At 41.3% G+C, this 20,258-nt stretch overlaps 1 protein-coding gene across 6 annotated transcripts in view; it reads right to left on the bottom strand.

The window, feature by feature from the left end:
• Positions 1-20,258, bottom strand: part of COL19A1 (collagen type XIX alpha 1 chain) — a 762,134-nt gene that overhangs the window by 133,136 nt on the left and 608,740 nt on the right. For all 6 annotated transcript variants that reach the window (XR_015878306.1, XM_088471134.1, XM_088471139.1 and 3 more), the window contains 2 exons: positions 3,359-3,412; positions 2,741-2,785 (listed from right to left, as the gene is read on the bottom strand). Coding sequence is in view for 5 of the 6 variants with exons in the window: in XM_088471134.1 (XP_088327260.1) it covers positions 2,741-2,785; positions 3,359-3,412 (99 nt within the window). In the remaining variant the exon portion in view is untranslated. The remainder of the gene's footprint in view (positions 1-2,740; positions 2,786-3,358; positions 3,413-20,258) is intronic.

Below are 20,258 nucleotides of genomic sequence, written 5' to 3'. Positions count from 1 at the left end.
ATTCTCACATTTTTGCTTGCAGCCCTAAGGCTGCATACAGAAATGTGCAAGTCCGGAGCTACTGTAAGTGCAGCAAACAGCCGCACTTAGTCGCAGGGGCGAGAACATCGCTCCTAATTGGTTTGACCCCTATGCTAATTGAGCATAATGAAAACTATTGTAGACTCAAAATTTAATTTGTACCATCATTGTAGTGAGCACATTCTACAACATGAGCTGTACTTCCAAATGAATGTTAAAGTTTGAAAACTTCTTTATTCTTTTGTAAAAAAAACTGCTAAAAGCCTAGGCACACCTCAGATCCACTGAGCCCACTGAGATAGTTTGCCATCTCAGCTTCCTACATGCCCGGCATAAATTTAATGTGGAACGTGAGATATAGAGAGAAAAGAGAAAAGCAGAAGGACTAGCATGAAGTGTAGAATAATTAGGCATGAACAAAATATATATTTAACCACAGAATTAACAATATGCAAGTTATGGAACACCAGCTGTTATAGTAATTGTCATTTCAGAAGAAAGGCATTGTTATCAATATTATATTTGTTTTTCTTTATTTCTGAGAGAATTTGTTCTAGATAAACATCCACAGTTCTTCGTGTAATATGATCACAGCCATCCATCATAAACAGAAAGGACATAACTAAATACATCACCTATTTATTCTAATTTCAAATGTGATTTGGTCACAAATAAAACTGACATCTTTATGACATTATTAGAACCCATCCATCATGTTTTGGTAACTAAATTGTCACTTTTTTATGGTTTAAGCTGGAAAAAACATATTCACTCTACAGTCTGTAATCATTTAAAGTCATTTGTAATGTACTCATCTTGTTTTTTTTATTATACTACTTAAGGTTTTACATTATCAAGAACTAATATTTTTATATAAATAATCCTACACACAGTACAAGTACACCATTCATGAGGTTGATAACTAATGCTGGTCTTCCCGGTAAAGACAGTGACTGTTGATTTTGACTGAAGTGAATTAAAGGAAAACAAAACAAGGAAGAGTATTCCAGTGATTGTGTGCCAGTTAGGAACATGCCATGTAATAATAACAGACAAAATATTAAAAGTACTAAACTAATTATAGTTATAAAGTTAATAACAAAAGGCAATTGTTTAATGTTTAGTGATGGTTCCCAATGAGTAAGTAAGAAAAGCACCTACAGTTCTGGGAACTACTGGCCCATGTCACCAGACTGTTATTGATGAAACTATTTAAGGTGTATGCTTGGGAGTGTTGTTTATGTGCATGTAGCTGGGTGGATTATAGATATTAGTGTTATGGGAGTGTCCTAGATATGTATCTAAAGCTCTGTTCAGTTCTGAGACAGGTGTACGGGGAAGGGACTCCTGTTTCTGATGGATCTCTTGCACCTATAATGCCGCTGCTGCAAGTGATGATACTAATGATGGTTGCAGCGGGTGGCATAAAATGAATAGGCAGCACTGGTCTCCACTTACAGATGCATGGACCCTTGCATTAGCTAAACAGAATCTGGCATTAACATAAGGTAATAAATCTGGCTTCCGCAGCTAACCATACATTCAGCCACTTTGCGTGTGACTCATAATCAGCCGCAGAGTCTCCCAGGTACAGAACTGATAGTACTTGCATATGACCTTTGTATTGCATTAGCTATCCCTCAGGGATAATGCACTAGTGCACCTCTCTTGTTCTTTATTTCCATATGTAACGAGTTGATACAGAGGACTACGACTGTGAACACCAGACATGAACCCATCTTACTGGATATCAGATCACAAAATAAGCAGCCTTGTAAGTACCCACACTGAGGGAACTACATTTCATTGGACACCCTTACTAATATATTCTATTGTAGACTGTATTTCGAATGAAGGTTTCATTACTTTGACACAAGAAGGTTTTCATGCATTGCCAGGTGAGATGCAGTGGCAGAACTATGGGAGACAATGGAGGCGCCTGCCGCCGGGCTCCAGCTCTGAAGGGGGCACCTCCTTCATTGTCCACAACATATTCACCCCACTTAGGGCTGTAACTATGTACCCGGAGTGTACCGTCATGGCCCTTCCCGGCACCTGAGAAGCCACCATACACTAGTGGAGAGCTCCATGTCAGACCATCAGCTGCTGCCTTCATCTATCTATAGCCTGTCTGAATTGCTACATTACAGTGTCAGCGGCTGTGATTGGGGGGGGGGGGGCACCAAATTATAACTTGCCTCAGGGCATCTGGGATGAACTTACGCCACTGGTGAGATGCATCAGGTAGTTTAATCAGACATTCAAATGTGGACTTTTGGGAGTATATACATATACACACCTTGATCTACTTTAATATGGGAAGGTTTCTATATGTTGATAGATGAGTTACATTGGGTACTTCCTATGTGGACATGCGGTTATATATAAGACCATATATTCTACTTCCAAAGCTTCAGCATACAGGCAGCACACGTACAATATTACTCCTATTGTTTCTTGTGATTATCAATGATGGGGTGGCATCATTTGTGCAAAGTGTGTTACTATCCATAAACATACACATGGTCTTAATAAGAGCTGTGCGTTACATACTAACTGTTTTATGATGGCGTATGGGGTGGGTGGGTGTTTTCTCATTCACATGGTTTCTATGAATAGCAGTACATAGAAGAGCACACTAAATTTTGTGTTATACACGATCAGCTACTAATTTAGTATTTTATCCTCCTATACTAAAACATGAATCTAATGTACTTACAGGGGGTCCTGGGGGCCCAGGTCTGCCAGGCGGACCTTCATCGCCCTATGAGATAGGAAACGTAACAAACACTTAGTTATATATGTACATATTTTTGTTAAATATTAACAGTATACTGTAAAATTAAGTATTGCTTAACTGGCAAGTGCACACGCTCTTTAGAGGGGGGGGGGGGACTTGTCAGAAGCACTTAGTGCACCTATCAGAGGAACTTATATTTTTTAACTCTAAAGCATAAATACCCACATACAAAAGTGGGGAGAAAAAGAAATATAACAAGTTGGTTGTGAATCCGATTTGTGTTGCAGTATTCTATACAGTATTGTACACCTGTTTTACATAGGAATAAATTAAGGCATAAAGTATATATGTAAAAAGCTAAATATTTACAACTATAAACCAAATAGTTCTGAAGTATTTTGATTTGGTCAGAAATTTGAAATATAATGTTAAACAAATACTAGTACATATTATTAGTCATGGATCTAAGTGAGCTGTCAATTGTATCAAATAAGCTTTATAAACAGAAGCATAAGGGGAACCAATGTTATTAATAGCTGCCTATTGCAGTATTTCAAAATTATTTTGTATGTTTTAAAATACGAAATTGGTGTATACCTTATCTCCTTTAGGCCCCCCAGGTCCGGGATGTCCAGGTCTCCCAAATTGTCCCTGTAAAAATTAAGCATATTTGATTTGTAAACAACATTAAAAGCCATAAGCGACACATTTGCTTTGAAAAGTTGTATTTTCGAGGTCAGGCAAACCCAATTAAGCCTCCCAAGAAGCATCTTCTCCTCTGACTGATAAAACAGCTGCATCCTACTGATAAGCACACAAACTGAGATGATACAATGCTGCTAGTGGTTGCGTTTTCACCTTGGCAGATCAAATGTAGAGCCCCTACCTGGTGTATGTTGATACAGTGAGACATTCATTTTACTGCTCCAATTGAAATCTGCATATCATTATCTTTTTATTTTGCATAAATATTTGCAAAAAATGCAGCCTGTGTATAGTCAGCTATCTGAAAAGTACAAAGTTTTCATAAAAGCTCATTATAAGTAGAGAAACATGCTCACACCTTGCATCCATGACAATGTTTTATTCACATCCATTTAAAGGATCACAATATGCACTTTGAACTCACTTTCAAGCCATAATCTGGAAAGTTTAAAAGATTTGCAAATGTGCATAGAGACAGTATTTTACTATAACTGAGTACAGTTTTCTCCTTACTCTATAATAAAAGACAACATGAGATGCATATATAGTGGTCATCAATAACTCATCTATAACTCATCTCAGACAAGCTTATCCGATTCCAGAACCACCCACATAACCTTTATAGCTTCCCTATCTATCTCCCTTCTTATAGTTTACACATATCACATTTTCTCTCTTCAATTTCACATCCTCCTGACCCTAGGCCAACTTTCCAGTGTGACTGGATCATACAGCTCACCAAGAACCTCTGCAATCAGGCTGGACCAATTTGCAATATGTAGCACCTCTCCTTGTGTATCAACACCTAATTCCCTACAGATTGTAAGCTTGCGAGCAGGGCCCTCTTACCTTTATGTCTGTCTTTTACAACCCAGTCTTGTTCTATTAATGTTGATTTAAATTGTGCAATGGAATATGTTGCGCTATATAAGAAACTGTTAATAAATAAATAAATAAATCTACAGTATGTGCCCATTTGTTATTGTATTAATTTGCTCATACTCTGAAACGGTTGCTCAACTTAAGTTCCTCATACTATGGGGGTATCCAATTAGCCGCGATCTGCAAAAAACAGGGATTTTTCACCGAATGTCCCCGTTTTTTGCCATTGTTTTTTCCCCCTATCCAATTATTTTGGACAAAATTATAGGATATTTCTCCTGAAAACACATAGGATTTGTGATAAGCTCATGGACCTGTGTGTTTTCACCATTTCAGGGGTGAAAAAAACATCACTTTCATGGATTATTTTTCAGGACACATCAGGTCCCAAAAGAAAAACCTCGATAAGTGCTGGCATCGGGGGGACTTCGGGGCTAATTGGATAGCCCCAGGGGATCCATTAATGCCTGAACAATGTTCTTTGCTAATTGGATACTGCTATATGAAGGAAAAAACTTAGCTTAAATGAAGAACATTAGTTAACTTAACTTTGTTCTCCTGCTATGTAATGTAAATCACTTTAGGCCTTATGTTAAATCTGTGTCAGTACAAATAAAATAGATTTTCTACATTCAGGCAACTATTGGTTTGTAATTGCTTTAATTACAAAGGTATCTAATACACTGCCTTTTCTTTCTTGCTTCTGAGCTGATGTTCCCCCTTACTCTTGGATATAACAGAAACTAGTCATTGTGTACAGTTGTGTCCAATGCATGGGGATGAGCTTAGCTGTGTCATATCTAAGGGAATCAAAATGCTCTGTGGATAAAATAATATTCTGTGCACAGATTATAGTTTACCCATGTCACATCCAAGGGCAGCTAAAGAGAAATTGTAACTGAAATACATTAAATAAGTTCATATATCCATAACCGGTGTATAAGTGGCAATGGACCTCTAATTTTCAAATATTATTTTCCACTATGGTCAACACCTATTAACGTAATTTAAAACATTATGCTGAAGACATGTCTCTTCCCATGGTTTAATCTCTACTACATACTCTCATGAGATAAATGGGATATGTAACTGAGTCACATGACAGGGCAGACAGGTCCAAGCTGCAGAATAACAAACTCAGTTTGTGATATATTGAAGGAGAGTGCATACATCTACTGCACTTTGTTGGTGGTATATTGTGATTTTTTCAGATGGATGCTAGAGAGGAATGATCAAAATTTGGGGCTTTTTGGATGGAATTTGATTATGGAAATTGACAGCCCACTTTCCACAAAAATACATTTTAATTCCGCCTCCTGCCCCTCAACAAATTGTCACCAAAATAACATATTACATAATACATAATCTGTGTTTTGTAGTATTCTTCAGATTCATAGGAACCACAGACCATTCACATTAACCTGCAATTATATTCTTCTGTAATTCATTTAATTGCATCTGGATCTGATCTGGTATTACTATTTCTAACTCCCAGCTCGGGCTCCCCATTGCCCCTGACCCGTCCTTTGCCTTATGTTACTTCCGCATATAAATGCCAAAAAAAAACAGGTTGTGTGTTCAAAATGGTTAAAATTATTATGTAGCTTAATTCGACATATGCTAACTCTTAAATGTGTTTTATTCAGCCAATCTTATACTCTTCTAAAACCCAAGTAAACATGTAAGTGATTTTGAATTTTTGAGTGAAGAATATTAAAAAAAAAAAAAAAAAAAAAATGGCCAAAATAACTTGAGCATCGTGTAACAAGTGTTAAACATGATATATTTTCATGAATGTTCTCTTACTGTATCTTTTGCACATGTCATAGCTCAAAAATAGAAAATCAGAGGAATGTTTATACTCTTGACATGAACTATGACCTCAGAACTATGATAAAATGAGCACATTTTAAATGACATAAATATATCCAGGACATTGTAAGAAGCCTCTCTCTCTCTCTCTCTAATGCACTTTCCTTTTGTTAACCTATTTAATTCAGAATGGTATACTGTATGCTGTTTCACAGCACAAAGCTGATTGCAATGTTATTCCATTAGTGGAGTAAATAGGAAAAAAACAACAACTTGAAGATATTACTTGTACTGAAGGAAGACATTTACTTTTCAGAACTTTCTAACCTTTCTCATTTAATCCTTGTTTTCAGGAGTCAAAAGTCTCCCTATGCTCTCTCTGAATGTCTCTGAATGAAATTTTTTTTTCTTTTCGACATAAGTAAAAGTACAGTTTAAAAAATATCTTTTATACTTTTCTGAGCTAGATCTGCAGATAGCATGCGCTGTCCCTTACAATTGCAAAAATGGGGTACATTTACTAACAGTCATGTTTAAACCACTGCACATTGCCATGAGTTTAGTGATCCAAACCGCTTATTTACTATAAGGTGGCTTAGAAATTAAATATAAAACAGCCAGCGATGTGTGGAGTTATACAAAGGACACAAAGTCAAAAAGGGTTTACAAAGGGAAAACTCACTGTGGTTTTAGTTGCAAAAGTTTTCTAGCCAATCAGAACAAAAGAGGAGGCAGACTTATCAATTATGAAGGCTATAATTATTTATTAAGGGAACACAAATAATGATATCTTATGGGGCAAAATAGTTTTATATGAGGACAAATTAATGTATTATACAATTTTAACATTATTTTAAGTGATAACATTATTTAGTAATTCTATTATATGGCACTGATAATTTATTTATAGGGGTCAATACTTATTTTTATGCAATAGATATTATAAATGGCCCAATGAAATATTTATTATAGCTCACATAATAAGTAAATTCTTAATGCCCTGAGTAATATACAAATTAAATAATATATCCCCCTTAAAATAATGTAATATAATATTTTCATTTTATTATAATTTTAATATAATTATACATTCATCTGTCCTTGCTAATATATTCATAAATTAATTTTGTCCTTTAATTTGTTTTTGCTACGTTAATGAATAAATAATGATCACCCTCATAAAATTAATATTTGACAATTAACTGGGAAGTCCCTGCAAATGGTGGCACTCTAGTATGGAGACATACAGTTTGGGGTCCCCTGCCATAGTACCAGCTCTAGGTCAGTCAGTATGGAGCTGCATTCCCTAAGATGGGACTCACATTCCTAAGGAAAATTACTGATGTATGCTGATAGTATTAGGGGTCTTCCCACTTTCCATAACTGTGTGTATGTTTAATAATAGAATATATAGGTTTTTTTTGCTAGGCTTATTTTAAGCGCAGTGACATGCTTCGAATTCACTAAATAGGAATATGCAGTATCCAAAAAAAGTCTCACAGTACAATTACATGCGTCACATACAGTTACATGAAGACTGTCACAAACCTTGTCAGAAACCTCAGTACCAAACCCCTCCACTTACCTGTCAGGCGTATGTGCTGGCATGCCGGCAGAGTTCAGCATCCCTATTCATCATCTGCAGCCACAGCGGTCCCCGCTGTCCCAATCCTCCGGCTGTCATCAGTCAGAGCAGCGGCAAGTCTGAGTGCTGACCACCACTCTCACGTAGACCGAACCCCCGCTTCTCTCCACAGGCAGCCATGCCCATGCTGCACTTTCCCCGGCATCCCACGTGGAATCCTTCCCGCTAGCTTCTGCTGCTGGGTGCAGCCATGTTGTTCCCAATCAGATGACTAACTCCTCACCAATGGAATCCCAGACTGAAATCACCTGACTCCATCATCCAATCCCTGGCTAGCCCAGGGCATTTAAGGAAGTTCCCAGCACTGTGTAAGTCACCATTGCAATTTGTTGTCTTCTGCCTAGCTGACAGATTCCGTCTGAGTTCCTGCAGTTATCTGTGATACTCAGAGCAGATTCCCATCATGCTGCACAACTGGCTCCAGTTGCTTACCAGTTCCACTCCAGTTAACCTGTCCGGTCCCATTCCTGCTAACCTTGCCAATTCCATTCAGGTTATCCTGTCCAGTCCTATCCCGGTAATCCAGTCCGGTCCCATCCCAGTGAAACCAGTCCGGTCCTACCCCGGTGCATCCAGTCCAGTCCCATCCCAATGCATCTAATCCAGTCCCATTCTGGTTCATCGAGTCCGGTCCCATTCCAGTTCATACAAAACCACAGTTATCCAAGAGTGTTCTCATTGCTCCAAACAGAGTCCAGCTTTTTAAATCCTAACCAGAAGACCGTGACCTACACGTTGGGTGCAACCAAGCCCAAATCCCCTTGCAGGGGTCACTGGTGAACACCCACCACCAGCGAGTTAGATTCCGCACCTCTGATTTGGGTCTCAGCCAACTTCCCTAACACTGGTCATCTGTCTAAAACTCAGTTTTCAGTTCTCAGTCCATGAGTCAAGATTACATCAAGCCTCCCAGTTTCACTGTGTGCATTACCGAACCCTCACCTACCAGTGTCTACGACTTGGTTTTACAAACAAACTACACAAGTGTGACAGTTTGCACTGGCCCAATGGATCTGACAAGTAGGCCTGGTAGTGGGGAAGAAGTCCTGCAAAGCATTATAGGACACCTTGAAGGGCTTGAGTTGTCTCAGCGACAATTGGTGCAGGTTTTGCAAGACATTTCAACTCGCCAAGATAATGTTCAGACTAATGTTACAGGTCTACAGGCTTCTAACACATCCGCAGCATCTAGCTCAAGGAATACAGCTCCTGTTTCAGTTGCCTCAGTTCCTAATCTCCAACTGTCTACTCCAAACAAATTCTGTTATGTCATAGTTTTCTCAATCAGTGCGATGACCATTTTACTCAACAACCAGCAAACCTTCCCACTGATAAAGCCAAAGTTGTGCATATTGTATCATTGCTTACTGGTTCAGCGCTTGATTGGGCATCATATCTCTGGGAGAGATCTGATCCACTACTCTCCAACTGCACCAGCTTTGTGACAACCTTCTGTTGAATATTCGATGAGCCAGGAAAACCTAAGTCTGCCTCCATAGAAATTATGAGACTCCAGCAAGGTTCCAGATCAGTGGGTCAGTACATGATCCAGTTTCAAACCCTGTCATCGGAGTTAGGTTGGAATAATGAAGCTCTTGTAGTCGCCATCTGGAATGGTCTATCAGACAAATTCAAGGACGAGTTAGCTACCCGTGACCAGCCATAAAACCTCAATGACCTGATCTCACTCTGCAGTAAAATTGATTTGCAATTCTGAGAATGTTCCTGTGAAAAGAATATGAATGAATGGTACAGAGTTCGTCCTCCTCCTCATTTGAGTTCTCCTTCTCCTTCGGAAGGACCTATGCAAGTGAATCGCTTCTGGCTCTCCAAGTAGGAACACCTTAGATGCCACCAAGAGAACCTCTGTTCCTACTGTGGAGCTTCAAACCATTCTCTGAATACTTGTTCCAAGCGACTGCGAAACGGTTGCTCCTAATCTGCAAAAGGAGAGACCAGGTTTGGAATCTCTCCTCAATGATCCGATTTGTTCATCTTAGTTTCCTTGGGGAAGTTAGATTCTAAACCATACCAGCATTACAGGATTCAAAAGCCGAAGATAACTTTATTACCTCTGACTACATTTACCAACTCCAATTGCCTACTGAGAATCTTCTCCAATCCATTTCTCTTGCAGCCGTAGATGGCAGCCTGATACCTTAGGGTATAGTGTCTGCCAGAACCTTTCCTCTGAAGCTATTAATTGGTGCTCTGCATTCAGAAGACATTTCTTTCCTGGTCATTCCCAAGTCAACACATCCAGTCGTTCTGGGACTCCCGTGGCTACAAAAACACAGTCCACAAATGGTCTTCCATGCAAATGCCTATCGTGGGGAAAGTTCTGTCAGGAACTGAGCTGCAAGGAAAAATCTGCATTAAGTGCACCCTTTGGAGCTTAAAGTGCGTGGTGTAGCTCTAACTGAATAGCACAGGGCTGATTGAATCTGCCCCCTTAAATATAATGGGATTTATTTTTAACTGTGGTTGCATGAATTGCACTTGCATTAAAAATGTTATTAAAGTGCAGTGCTTTAGAGCCTGTGGGTAAAAGTGTAAAACAACTTTAGGTAGAGAATCTCATGTATAAACATTGCACTATTTTTTTTAAACAGTAACTTTATTCAGATGGCTACGATAACATGAGACAATTATATCAATACAGGCATCAATAATCTTCAAAAACACAACAAAGTCATTGTTTATCAAAATGTTCCATATCACATACCGTAGTGAGCAGTTTTATTGTTAGAGAGGGGAGAAGAAAAGCAGATAAGAATCTAGAGAAGTGATGGTGTGGCAGACCATAGGGAGGTAAAGAGAGAAAGAAACAGATAAAGAGGTGAAGAGAATAGGAGAGAGAGATCTGGGTGAATGGACACCAAACTAGAAAAATACAGATAAAAAGGGAGATGAGAGGTAGGTAAATTAACCTATTTCAAATGGAGAAGGGGCATTTTGCGAGACAAGCCAAGGGCCCCAGATTTTATTGCATGATTTACAGGAATTGCTAATAATACTGGTCATGTATTCCATACAGTACATATACCAGATATGGGATAGTATTGAGTGCAGAGAAGGAGAAGCAGGTTGCTTTCAATCAGTGGCAATTTGACAAGTGGTAGCAGAGGGAAGCCGACGGACGCAATCCCGACCGCCGGCTTCCCGACTGTCTAATCCCGAAATCCTGATGCCTGTCATTTTACCTACACCAGTAGCCCAACACCCGGCATCCCGACCGAAGGTAAGCCGGGCGCCGTGCGCAGACAGCCGCGGGGGGAGGTTTAGGTCTAGGACTCCGGGGGGGACTTAGGGCCAGGCAACCCCCCGGAAGGGTTAGGTTTAGGCTAGGGAATGGGAGGGTTATGGTTAGGCACCCCCCCGGGGGAGGTTAGGGTTAGGCACCCCCCCGGAGACTTAGGTTTAGGCATCGGGGAAGGGGGGGTTAAGTTTAGGCACTTAGAGGGGGGGATTAGGGTTAGGCACTGGGGGCGGAGGTTAGGATTAAGCACCCCTAAGGGAGGGTTAGGGTTAGGAAAGATTAGGGTTACTTACCTTTAGAAGCAGTCGGGATCTTCACCCCTGCGGGGCATGCGCTGTTGGGATTTGAACCGCCGGGCCATGCGGCCAGGGATAATACATGCCAATCCCGTAGCAGAGGTAATGTGACATTAATTTATTTGGGTGTTTAATTGCCATAGGGAGACATTGCATTTTCTACTGTAACTTCCTTGTATAAACCATTGTTACATATAGTTGGAGCTAATCATTCTCTATTATATTTTTATTATATTTTCCATGAGGCTTGTTGGCCCCAGCGTGCAAAACACTGAACTACCATTTTGGAAGACTTGGCATTACCTTCTAGCAAGTCTTTGACTCCCTTACTAAATATGTATACAAACTAATATTTTTTATCTCTTTGAGTAGCATTAGGAAGAACATATCATAGACATCAAGCTAATAGTGACTTATGTTATGAAGAATTCTACTTTATTTTTAATGCAAACATTTTTGTAAGCAAGCAACTGAGACTTGAAAAGAATTTTTTTTGTGTGAATTTATTATACTTTTTAAGTTTTGCTGTATTATACAGTATATATTATTTATGATGTTTTGTTATGTATGAAAAACTAAGTAACATGTACAGTATGTTAAACAGATGGAGGTGGGCAGTCACATAAGGGTGAAGTTTACAGATCTGAATGACTAGATACACAAGCAGGCAGGTAAGCAAACATATCTCCTGATCGCCCCCCTGCTCTCACCTCACTCCAGAACAGGCCAGAAGCAGGGAGGGCAGGTGAGGGAATCTTTCTGTGCAGCTCCGCGCAGACAACACAGCATGTTGCTGGCAGGGTGGGTCTGTGCAAGGAACATGGCGCCCTACACAACTGCGTAATCCGTGTAATGGTCCGGCAGGCCCTGACTTGATAGCATTTTTTGTGACACTGACTTCATACAGATTTTGGGGCCGATGTAAGGTTGTAAGAAAAAAATGGGCGTACATTGCTCAAGAGAAAATAGCACGAAGAAAAGAGAATTACCCAACATATTCCAGAGCTGTACATATCTTGATATGTGTACGCCTCTGCATTGGCTGCATATGCACCTGTTTTACTACAAGTCATCACAATTAGTGTGAACTTGCACCAACCCTATACTAGGTGAAAAACATAAACCTGTTAACAGACCTACTTGCTGGGATGCCTGCCCAAACTGAACTGTACATCAGTGGCATAACGAGGGGATTTGGAGCCCAGGGCAAGTAAAAAAAATGGAGCCCCCATCCCCCCCCAAGTATGTGCGCTCGGAAGGCACATGCGCCAAAAAAGTGGGCATGGCCACATGCCACAAGGGGCATGGTCACTGAAAAATGGGGGCTTGTCAACATTACACACCACCATTTCTTGTCACTCTGGGAATATTCCTTTCCATTCCATATGCACCTTAATGACCCCAGTAGTAGTGCCCCCTATGGAATGCCCCTAGTAGTAGTGACCCTCTTGCAATTTCCACTGTAGTAGTGCCCCTTATGCTATGTCCCCACAGCAGTGCCCCTTATTCAATGCCCCCTGTAGTAATGCCCCTTATGCAATGCCCCCTGTTGTAGCACATATTATGTAGTGCCCCATGTAAAGTGCCACCAGTAGTGCCCCTTATATAGTGCCCCACAGTAGTGGTCCCCCCTATACAGTGCCCTCCAGTAGTGGTCCCCCCTATACAGTGCCCCCAGTAGTGCCCCTTATGCAGTGCCCCCAGTAGTGCCCCTTATGCAGTGCCCCCAGTAGTGGTGCCCCTTATACAGTACCCTCAGCCAGTAGTGCCCCTTATACAGTGCCCCCAGCCAGTAGTGCCCCTTATACAGTATCCCTGGCTGTGGTGCCCCTTATACAGTGCCCCCGGCCAGAAGTGCCCTTTATACAGTGCCCACGGCCAGTAGTGCCCCCAGCCAGTAGTGCCCCTTATACAGTGCCCCTTACATATATCACTAAGACATACACACAAAAAACAAAACACTTACCTAAATCAGGGCCAGATTAAGGTCTGTGGGGGTCCCTGGGAAACAAACTTGTGGAGGCCCTTTGAAATCTCTCTCTCTCTCTCTCTCTCTCTCTCTCTCTCTCTCTCTCTCTCTCTCTCCATTTTTCTTCATAAAATCTGCTCTATGAATTTCAAGTCCAAACTGTATATATATATATAGAAGAAATATCCAAAAGACCTGCACACTTCTTTAGATGCAAAAAGGACATAATAGTCATAGTATAATTACATTATACTATACTATGACTATTATGTCTTTTTTGCATCTAAAGAAGTGTGCTTTTGTTGTGTGCGTAAGTGTGCTTTTGTTCTGTGCGTAAGCATTGGATATTTCCTCTATTTATGATTATGGCACTGCAGCACCTGAACTGTTATCATTGAATGTGTGCTGTTCTGCATTGTATATATATATATATATATATATATATATACACACACACATTTATTTATTTATATATATATATATATATATACACACAGTGGGTAAAATAAGTATTGAACACATCAACATTTTTCTTAGTAAATACATTTGTAATGGGGCTATTGTAATGAAATTTTCACTAAATGTCAGCAACAACCCATGCAATCCGCACATGTAAAAGAAATGAACCATAGATGTCCATAAATTACTGTAAGTTATGTGTAATAATGTGAAATGAACACATGAAGAGAGGGAGGTGCAAAAAGGCATGGAAAGCCAAGACACCAGCTAAAATCTACAGTAATTAGAAAGCAATCCTGCCACTTGTCAGTGCAAATTAATATAAGCTGGTTCAGTCCCAACTGATGGCCTATAAAAAGGTGTCTCATTACCGATTTGTCACACAAGAAACATCTCATGATGGTTAAAAGCAAAGAGCTCTCTCAAGACCTTTGCAACCTTATTGTTGCAAAACATACTGATGGTATTAGTTACAGAAGGATTTCTAAACTTCTGAATGTTCCAGTGAGCACTGTTGGGCCCATAATCCGGAAGTGGAAAGAACATAATTTTACCATAAACCGGCCATGACTAGGTGTTCCTCGCAAGAGGAGTGAAAAGAATTATCAGAAGAGTTGTCCAAGAGCCATGGACCACTTGTGGAGAGCTTCAAAAAGACCTGGAATTAGCAGGTACAATTGCTTAAAAAAAAACAATAAGTAATGCACTCAACCAGCATGGCCTGCATGCACGCTCACCACACAAGACTCCATTGCTGAAAAAAAAGCATGTTGAAGCTCGTTTAAAGTTTGCTGCACAACATATAGTCTGGTCAGATGAGACCAAAATTGAACTCTTTGGATGCCATAATACACAGCATGTTTGGAGGAGAAATGGCACTGCACATCACCCCAAAATCACCATACCAACAGTGAAGTTTGGAGGTGGCAACATCATGGTGAGGGGCTGTTTTTCAGCATAGGGTACTGGCATACTTCATATTGTTGAAGGAAGGATTAATGGAAAAATCTACCAAGACATTCTTGATAAATATCTGCTGCCATCTAACGGGATGCTGAAGATGGAACTAGGGTGGACATTTCAGGAAGACAAATATCCCAAACAAACAGCCAAGGCCACTCTACTGGTTTCAGAGAAAGAAAATAGATCGAGCACCATCGAATGCGATTGCAGCACTTGAGGTTGACTATACCCTGCCGCAAGCACTGCAATCACTTCACTGTGAAATACAACCAGGTGACGTGTACAATGACGCTGCCTGTTAATTATGCACGCCTCTGAAACGGCGTTAAGATGATCAGACACGCCTGCGTTCGCACCTCCACTCCCCCGTTTCTAGTGGCCTGTTCCTGTTACAGCCCACAAACGGCTTGACTCATTCAGCTGGGCTGTCTATGCTGGGCAAGCGAACACTTCCCGATCTTTCGCAGTGGTTCACGCACGTGCACTGTGATGCATACGCTTGCGCACAATGCGAACCATTGGCAGCTACGAGCGAACGCTTCTTAGTGAGCGGGTATGAATCAGCTCCAGAGTTCATAGAAGAGGCCCACGGAACCTTCAAGATTTGAAGACTGTTGGTGTGGAAGAATGGGCCAAAATCACACCTAAGCAATGCATGCGACTAGTTTCTCCATACAGGAGGCGTCTTGAAGCTGTCATTACCAACAAAGGCTTTTGTACAAAGTATTAAATAAATTTCAGCAAGCGTGTTCAATACTTTTTCCCTGTGTCATTTTACATTATTACACATAACTTACAGTACATTTATGGACTTCTATGGTTTGATTTTCTTTGCATGAGTGGATTGCATGGATTGTTGCTGACATTTGGTGAAAATTTCATTACAATAGCCCCATTACAAAATGTTGGTGTGTGTTCAATACTTATTTTACGTGCTGTATTTATATATATTAATATATAGATTAGTTACATATATATATATATATATATATATATATAAAAACTTGATATAATAAACATTATATATATATATATATATATATATACGCGCACAGTATATATAGCTGTATACACAAACATGGTGTGGGCTACCTGCCTGTCAGCTCTCTAGCTCAGCTCACAGTCACAGAGGACCATAGCAGAGACCGCAAAATGCTGTACTCCGGTTTAGTAGCTGTGGCAAGTCTGGGGACAGTTGTCTGGGGGCCATGGGATGACCACCCATACCCCCCCGCCTTATAATCCGGCCCTGACCTGAATCCCCGCTCCTGCCACCGCCCAATACTCCGTCCACCAGCTCGCACTATGGGAGAGATGGCATGATGTCTCTCCTTTCACCCATTGTAAAGGGAGTCTGTCTGACTGTAATTGGCCGCTAAAACAAACACACCGCTGCATACCTGGCGTCGGCAGCGGTGTGTATGTTTTTCTGTGTAGTGTGGACCGCACTTATGTGCGGCCCGCACTACACTTACTGAAACCACTGACCTGGACCGTGGCAGGCAATTGCCCCCCCTGCTCCACCAGTCAGATGGCGCCCAGGGCATGAACCCCATCCGACCCCACCCTAGTTATGCCACTGCTGTACATAGGTAAGAAGACCCCATCCCTCTCCTCTTCCACCTTTCTGGCCATAAGTCAGTTACATTCACAATGCTTTTGACTTTGCATTTTTGTTTTTGCGTTTCTTCATTTTCTGAGCATGTGAAAAGCGAATTGATAAAAGATATGCCACACATTCAACATCAGCCTGATTAAGGTTTCATTACGTATAATAAAATAAACAATACAATAATCCTGATTAAAGGGTCTAGGACAGTGGTTCCCAAATTCAGTCCTCAAGGCATCCTTACAGTCCAAGTTTTAATAATCTCTATGAACATACTGGTCTAGGGACTAGACTTACATAGGGCCTCATTTATCAACAAGTTTTATAATTCACGAGTGACAAAACTCGTTGCGTATGATAATGCTGATCCAGCCAATCATCTCCTAACTGTCAGTTAAGAGTTGATTAGCTCAAGCAGCATTTATCATACGCAACATATTTAGCACTCATTGTGAATGATAACATTTGTTGATAAATTAGGCCCTAAGCATGCCTTGCCAGGAGTGTTTTGCATTTAATAATATTGCCATCAAAAATGTGGTGTTAAACCTGCTGAGAATCAGTGGCTTGCAAAAGTCGCTGCTTAGTCATTCTAGCCCTAGATCTTTAAAATTTTAATTTTATGTTGACAAACTTTATTAGTTTATGCTAGGCGTTTTCAACTCAAAGGGGTAAATTTACTAAAGTGAGAGGTTTTAGAATTGGAGATGTTGCCCATCGCAACCAATCAGATTCTAGCTATTATCTAGAAGGTGCTAGTTAAATGTTAAGTAGAATCTGATTGGTTGCTATGGGCAACATCTCCAAAACTCTGTTTACCCACAAAGGTCATGTTTTCAGGATTTCATTAATCATGCACAGGTGGGGTAATCTATTTTATTTGGTCAGCAAATATCCCATCTGTTTCCACAGACATAATTCCTGAAAACATGACTTGTTGGGGGTTATTGAGAACTGAACTTGAAAGTCCCTGGTTTATGACAGCATAGAAACATTAACTTCACACTGTTTCTAGTTGAACTTGTAGGTCCATTGTGTCTCTGATTAACTCTGACTGAAGCTCTGCACCTGGTTTATATAAACTTCTTGCCTTATATTGCAGAATATGCTATATAGTTTAAAATAGAACAGCCCCTGAATCTGCCATCCTGCACCCCAACAGATGTTCCTCTCCATGGATATTCTGCTGCCATAAATGTGCAACCACAACAATCATTTGTTTAGTGAAATTATGGGCCTGATTCAGAGCCGCTCGCTGTTTGCAGAGTTTTTTTTCCTGCTCGCTAAGCTGTGGGTGCCCACCCACAGCTTGTGCGAGCGGGCTAGAGATGGTCCCGATTATAATGACCATCGGCATTGCGAGGAGACCCTGTGGTAGGGTCTCAGCACTCGCAATGCTCGCAATAGAGCAGGAAGTCCACTACTGACATCACGAGTGATGTCAGTAGGGCCGCCCACAAACGGCAGGCGTTCCTTCGGGAACGCCTCCGTTTGTGCAGCCACCCCCCCTACCTGCCTACAAATCGGGGCGAGCTGTCGATCAACGCCCCGTTTTGTTGCGAGCCCTGGAGTGAGTGAAGTTCTCACTCGCTACGGGGCTTGCGCACGCGCGTGGCGTGCGCCCTGCGTGTGCACTGGGCCGCCATCGACCCGCTTGTGAGCGGGTCTGAATCAGGCCCTATGTTTGCCATTAAAAGAAATTACCCAAGCCTCCTTAAATCTAGAAGACATTTAGCAATATCAGAGTTTCTTAGAATAAATGTAACCTTCCCATTGGCACCTTTTTAAATTGAGGTCCTGGGCAGCACACACATCAAGACGCAGCCAGCAACAGAGCTCTAAGGGAGCAGATTTATCACTAATGTCTTATCATTTGAATTAAACACATTAAAGAAGAAATTAATTAGTATTTTCTTTAATAACATAACATGAACATTGTTCAGTAAAGTGCCAAGTTAATTATCAGAACCCATTGATCATTTGGTTTGCAGTTGATTTTCATCCACCCTTGAAATAAATAGTAATGCAAGGATTTCAAGCAGAGCTATCCAAACGCATAAGACACCATGGCCTACAGTTATCAAAGGAAGCATTTCACTCTCTATTCTAGTCTTGTTTAATGTACTTTGTATTTTTATCAATGGAGACTGCATAATAATATACAGGCTTACTTGTTATCACAGGACAGCTGGAAGGTAAATAAACAGAATAATAAAACACCTTGAAAAACGAAAAGTCGGCATTTATAGAAAATAATCTGCCGGTGTGCAGAAAATGTTATTTCACTGCAGCCAATGGGCCTGATTCAGAAGTACACGCTAACTACATGCAATGCTGATATTCGCGTAGTTGAACATTGCTACTGTGCATGCGCAAAATATTCTAAAACCCCTACGATGCATGCCTTACCCTAAGGGTATGCTCAAAGACGCTGTTGTGCACAAGACCAATAGTATCAGCAATGGCAATAGAAAACCATGGGCCTGAAGTGAATGCAAGAAAAATCTATTGTGCGGGCACGTTATGGGAGTGTGGCATGTGTGCCAGTGAAAGCAGGGGACAAATTCAGACAGAAACACTAAACCTGTCATTAGGCTGGTGCAAATGTGGAGTGTCAAGAATCACCAGTGGTGTTACAGTGTGGGCATTGTAGTGCTTGCACATTCAAGTGTATGCTAGTATGAGGGGAAGGCTGAAATTAGCGTTTGCATGTTATCGCCGCCGTGCACCCAGGGCTGGAGCCAGGCTTCTCTGCACCCAGCGCTGTCCTGTGCTGCACTGTTGCACCCTTTCCCTCCCCCTGAGCGTATGAGCGAATATACCAATAATGCCAGGGCGCGGGTGGAGGGCAGAATTTTCCTGAGCCGGCCGGTGGTGATGAGTGTCTTTGTTTAGGCAGGGTGCAGGGCTGCGCCCGCAGGCGTTGGCGCTCCAGGCGATGGCCCATGCCCTCAGCCACCACTGCATGCACAGGTGGATGCAACTGCGTGGATCTCTGAATCAGGACCAAAGTGTTCTGGTGAATAATGGGTGCAGAGCTTAGTCATAAAGGACATAGAGCTTAAAAAGTGGGAGGCACTTATAGAAACCGTTGTAACTCCTACACCGTTCACCTGATTTGGATGTAATTACCCTCAAATTAAATCTGAAAGTCTGCAGTTAAAGCACATCTTGTTTATTTCATTTCTAAGCCATTGTGGTGGTGAATAGAGGCCAAAATATGAAAATTCTGTCAATGTCCCAATATTTATGCACCTGACTGTACATATTAAATAACAATGTATTTGTAGATAACCACTGTGTACGAAATACTGCAACAATAATCTGTTATTATCTGTATAAATCTCACCTTATATTCCCCAATTAACTGTGTTCTTTCCCAACAAAGGATATGTTTATCCTATAAGGATGTAAACAAGGTATAACCTATAAAGGAAAAATTAATAAATTTTTTCATTTAAAAATATTAGAACAAGTGTTTCCCTCATCACTTAACAACACAAAATGAACTGTGGGCCTGATTCAGACCCGCTCGCGAGCGTATTGCGCTCGGAAGCGGGTCTGTGGCCGGGCAGTGCGCACACGCCGCGTTCGCACTGCGCGCGCACGAGCCCCATAGCCAGGTTTGCTACAAACGGGGCGGCTGTCGATGTTGATCGACAGTTCGCCCAGATTTGTAGGCGGGGAGGGGGGGGGGGGTGGCTGGCCAAACGGAGGCGTTCCCGAAGGAATGCCTGCCATTTGGGGGCGGCCCTACTGACATCACACGTGATGTCAGTAGTGAACTTCCTGCTCTATTAGAGCAGGAAGTTCACTGGGGCTTGCGGGAACGAGACCCTACCACAAGGGTCTCGTCGCAAGCCCGATGGTCGTGATGATCGTGACCATCGCTACCATC

Source organism: Taudactylus pleione, unplaced genomic scaffold (assembly GCF_031769625.1).
Source record: "Taudactylus pleione unplaced genomic scaffold, aTauple2 ptg000015l, whole genome shotgun sequence".
NCBI classification, from domain to species: domain Eukaryota; kingdom Metazoa; phylum Chordata; class Amphibia; order Anura; family Myobatrachidae; genus Taudactylus; species Taudactylus pleione.
Note: the sequence above shows the minus strand (reverse complement) of the source record. Positions and strands in the feature narration are given on the sequence as shown.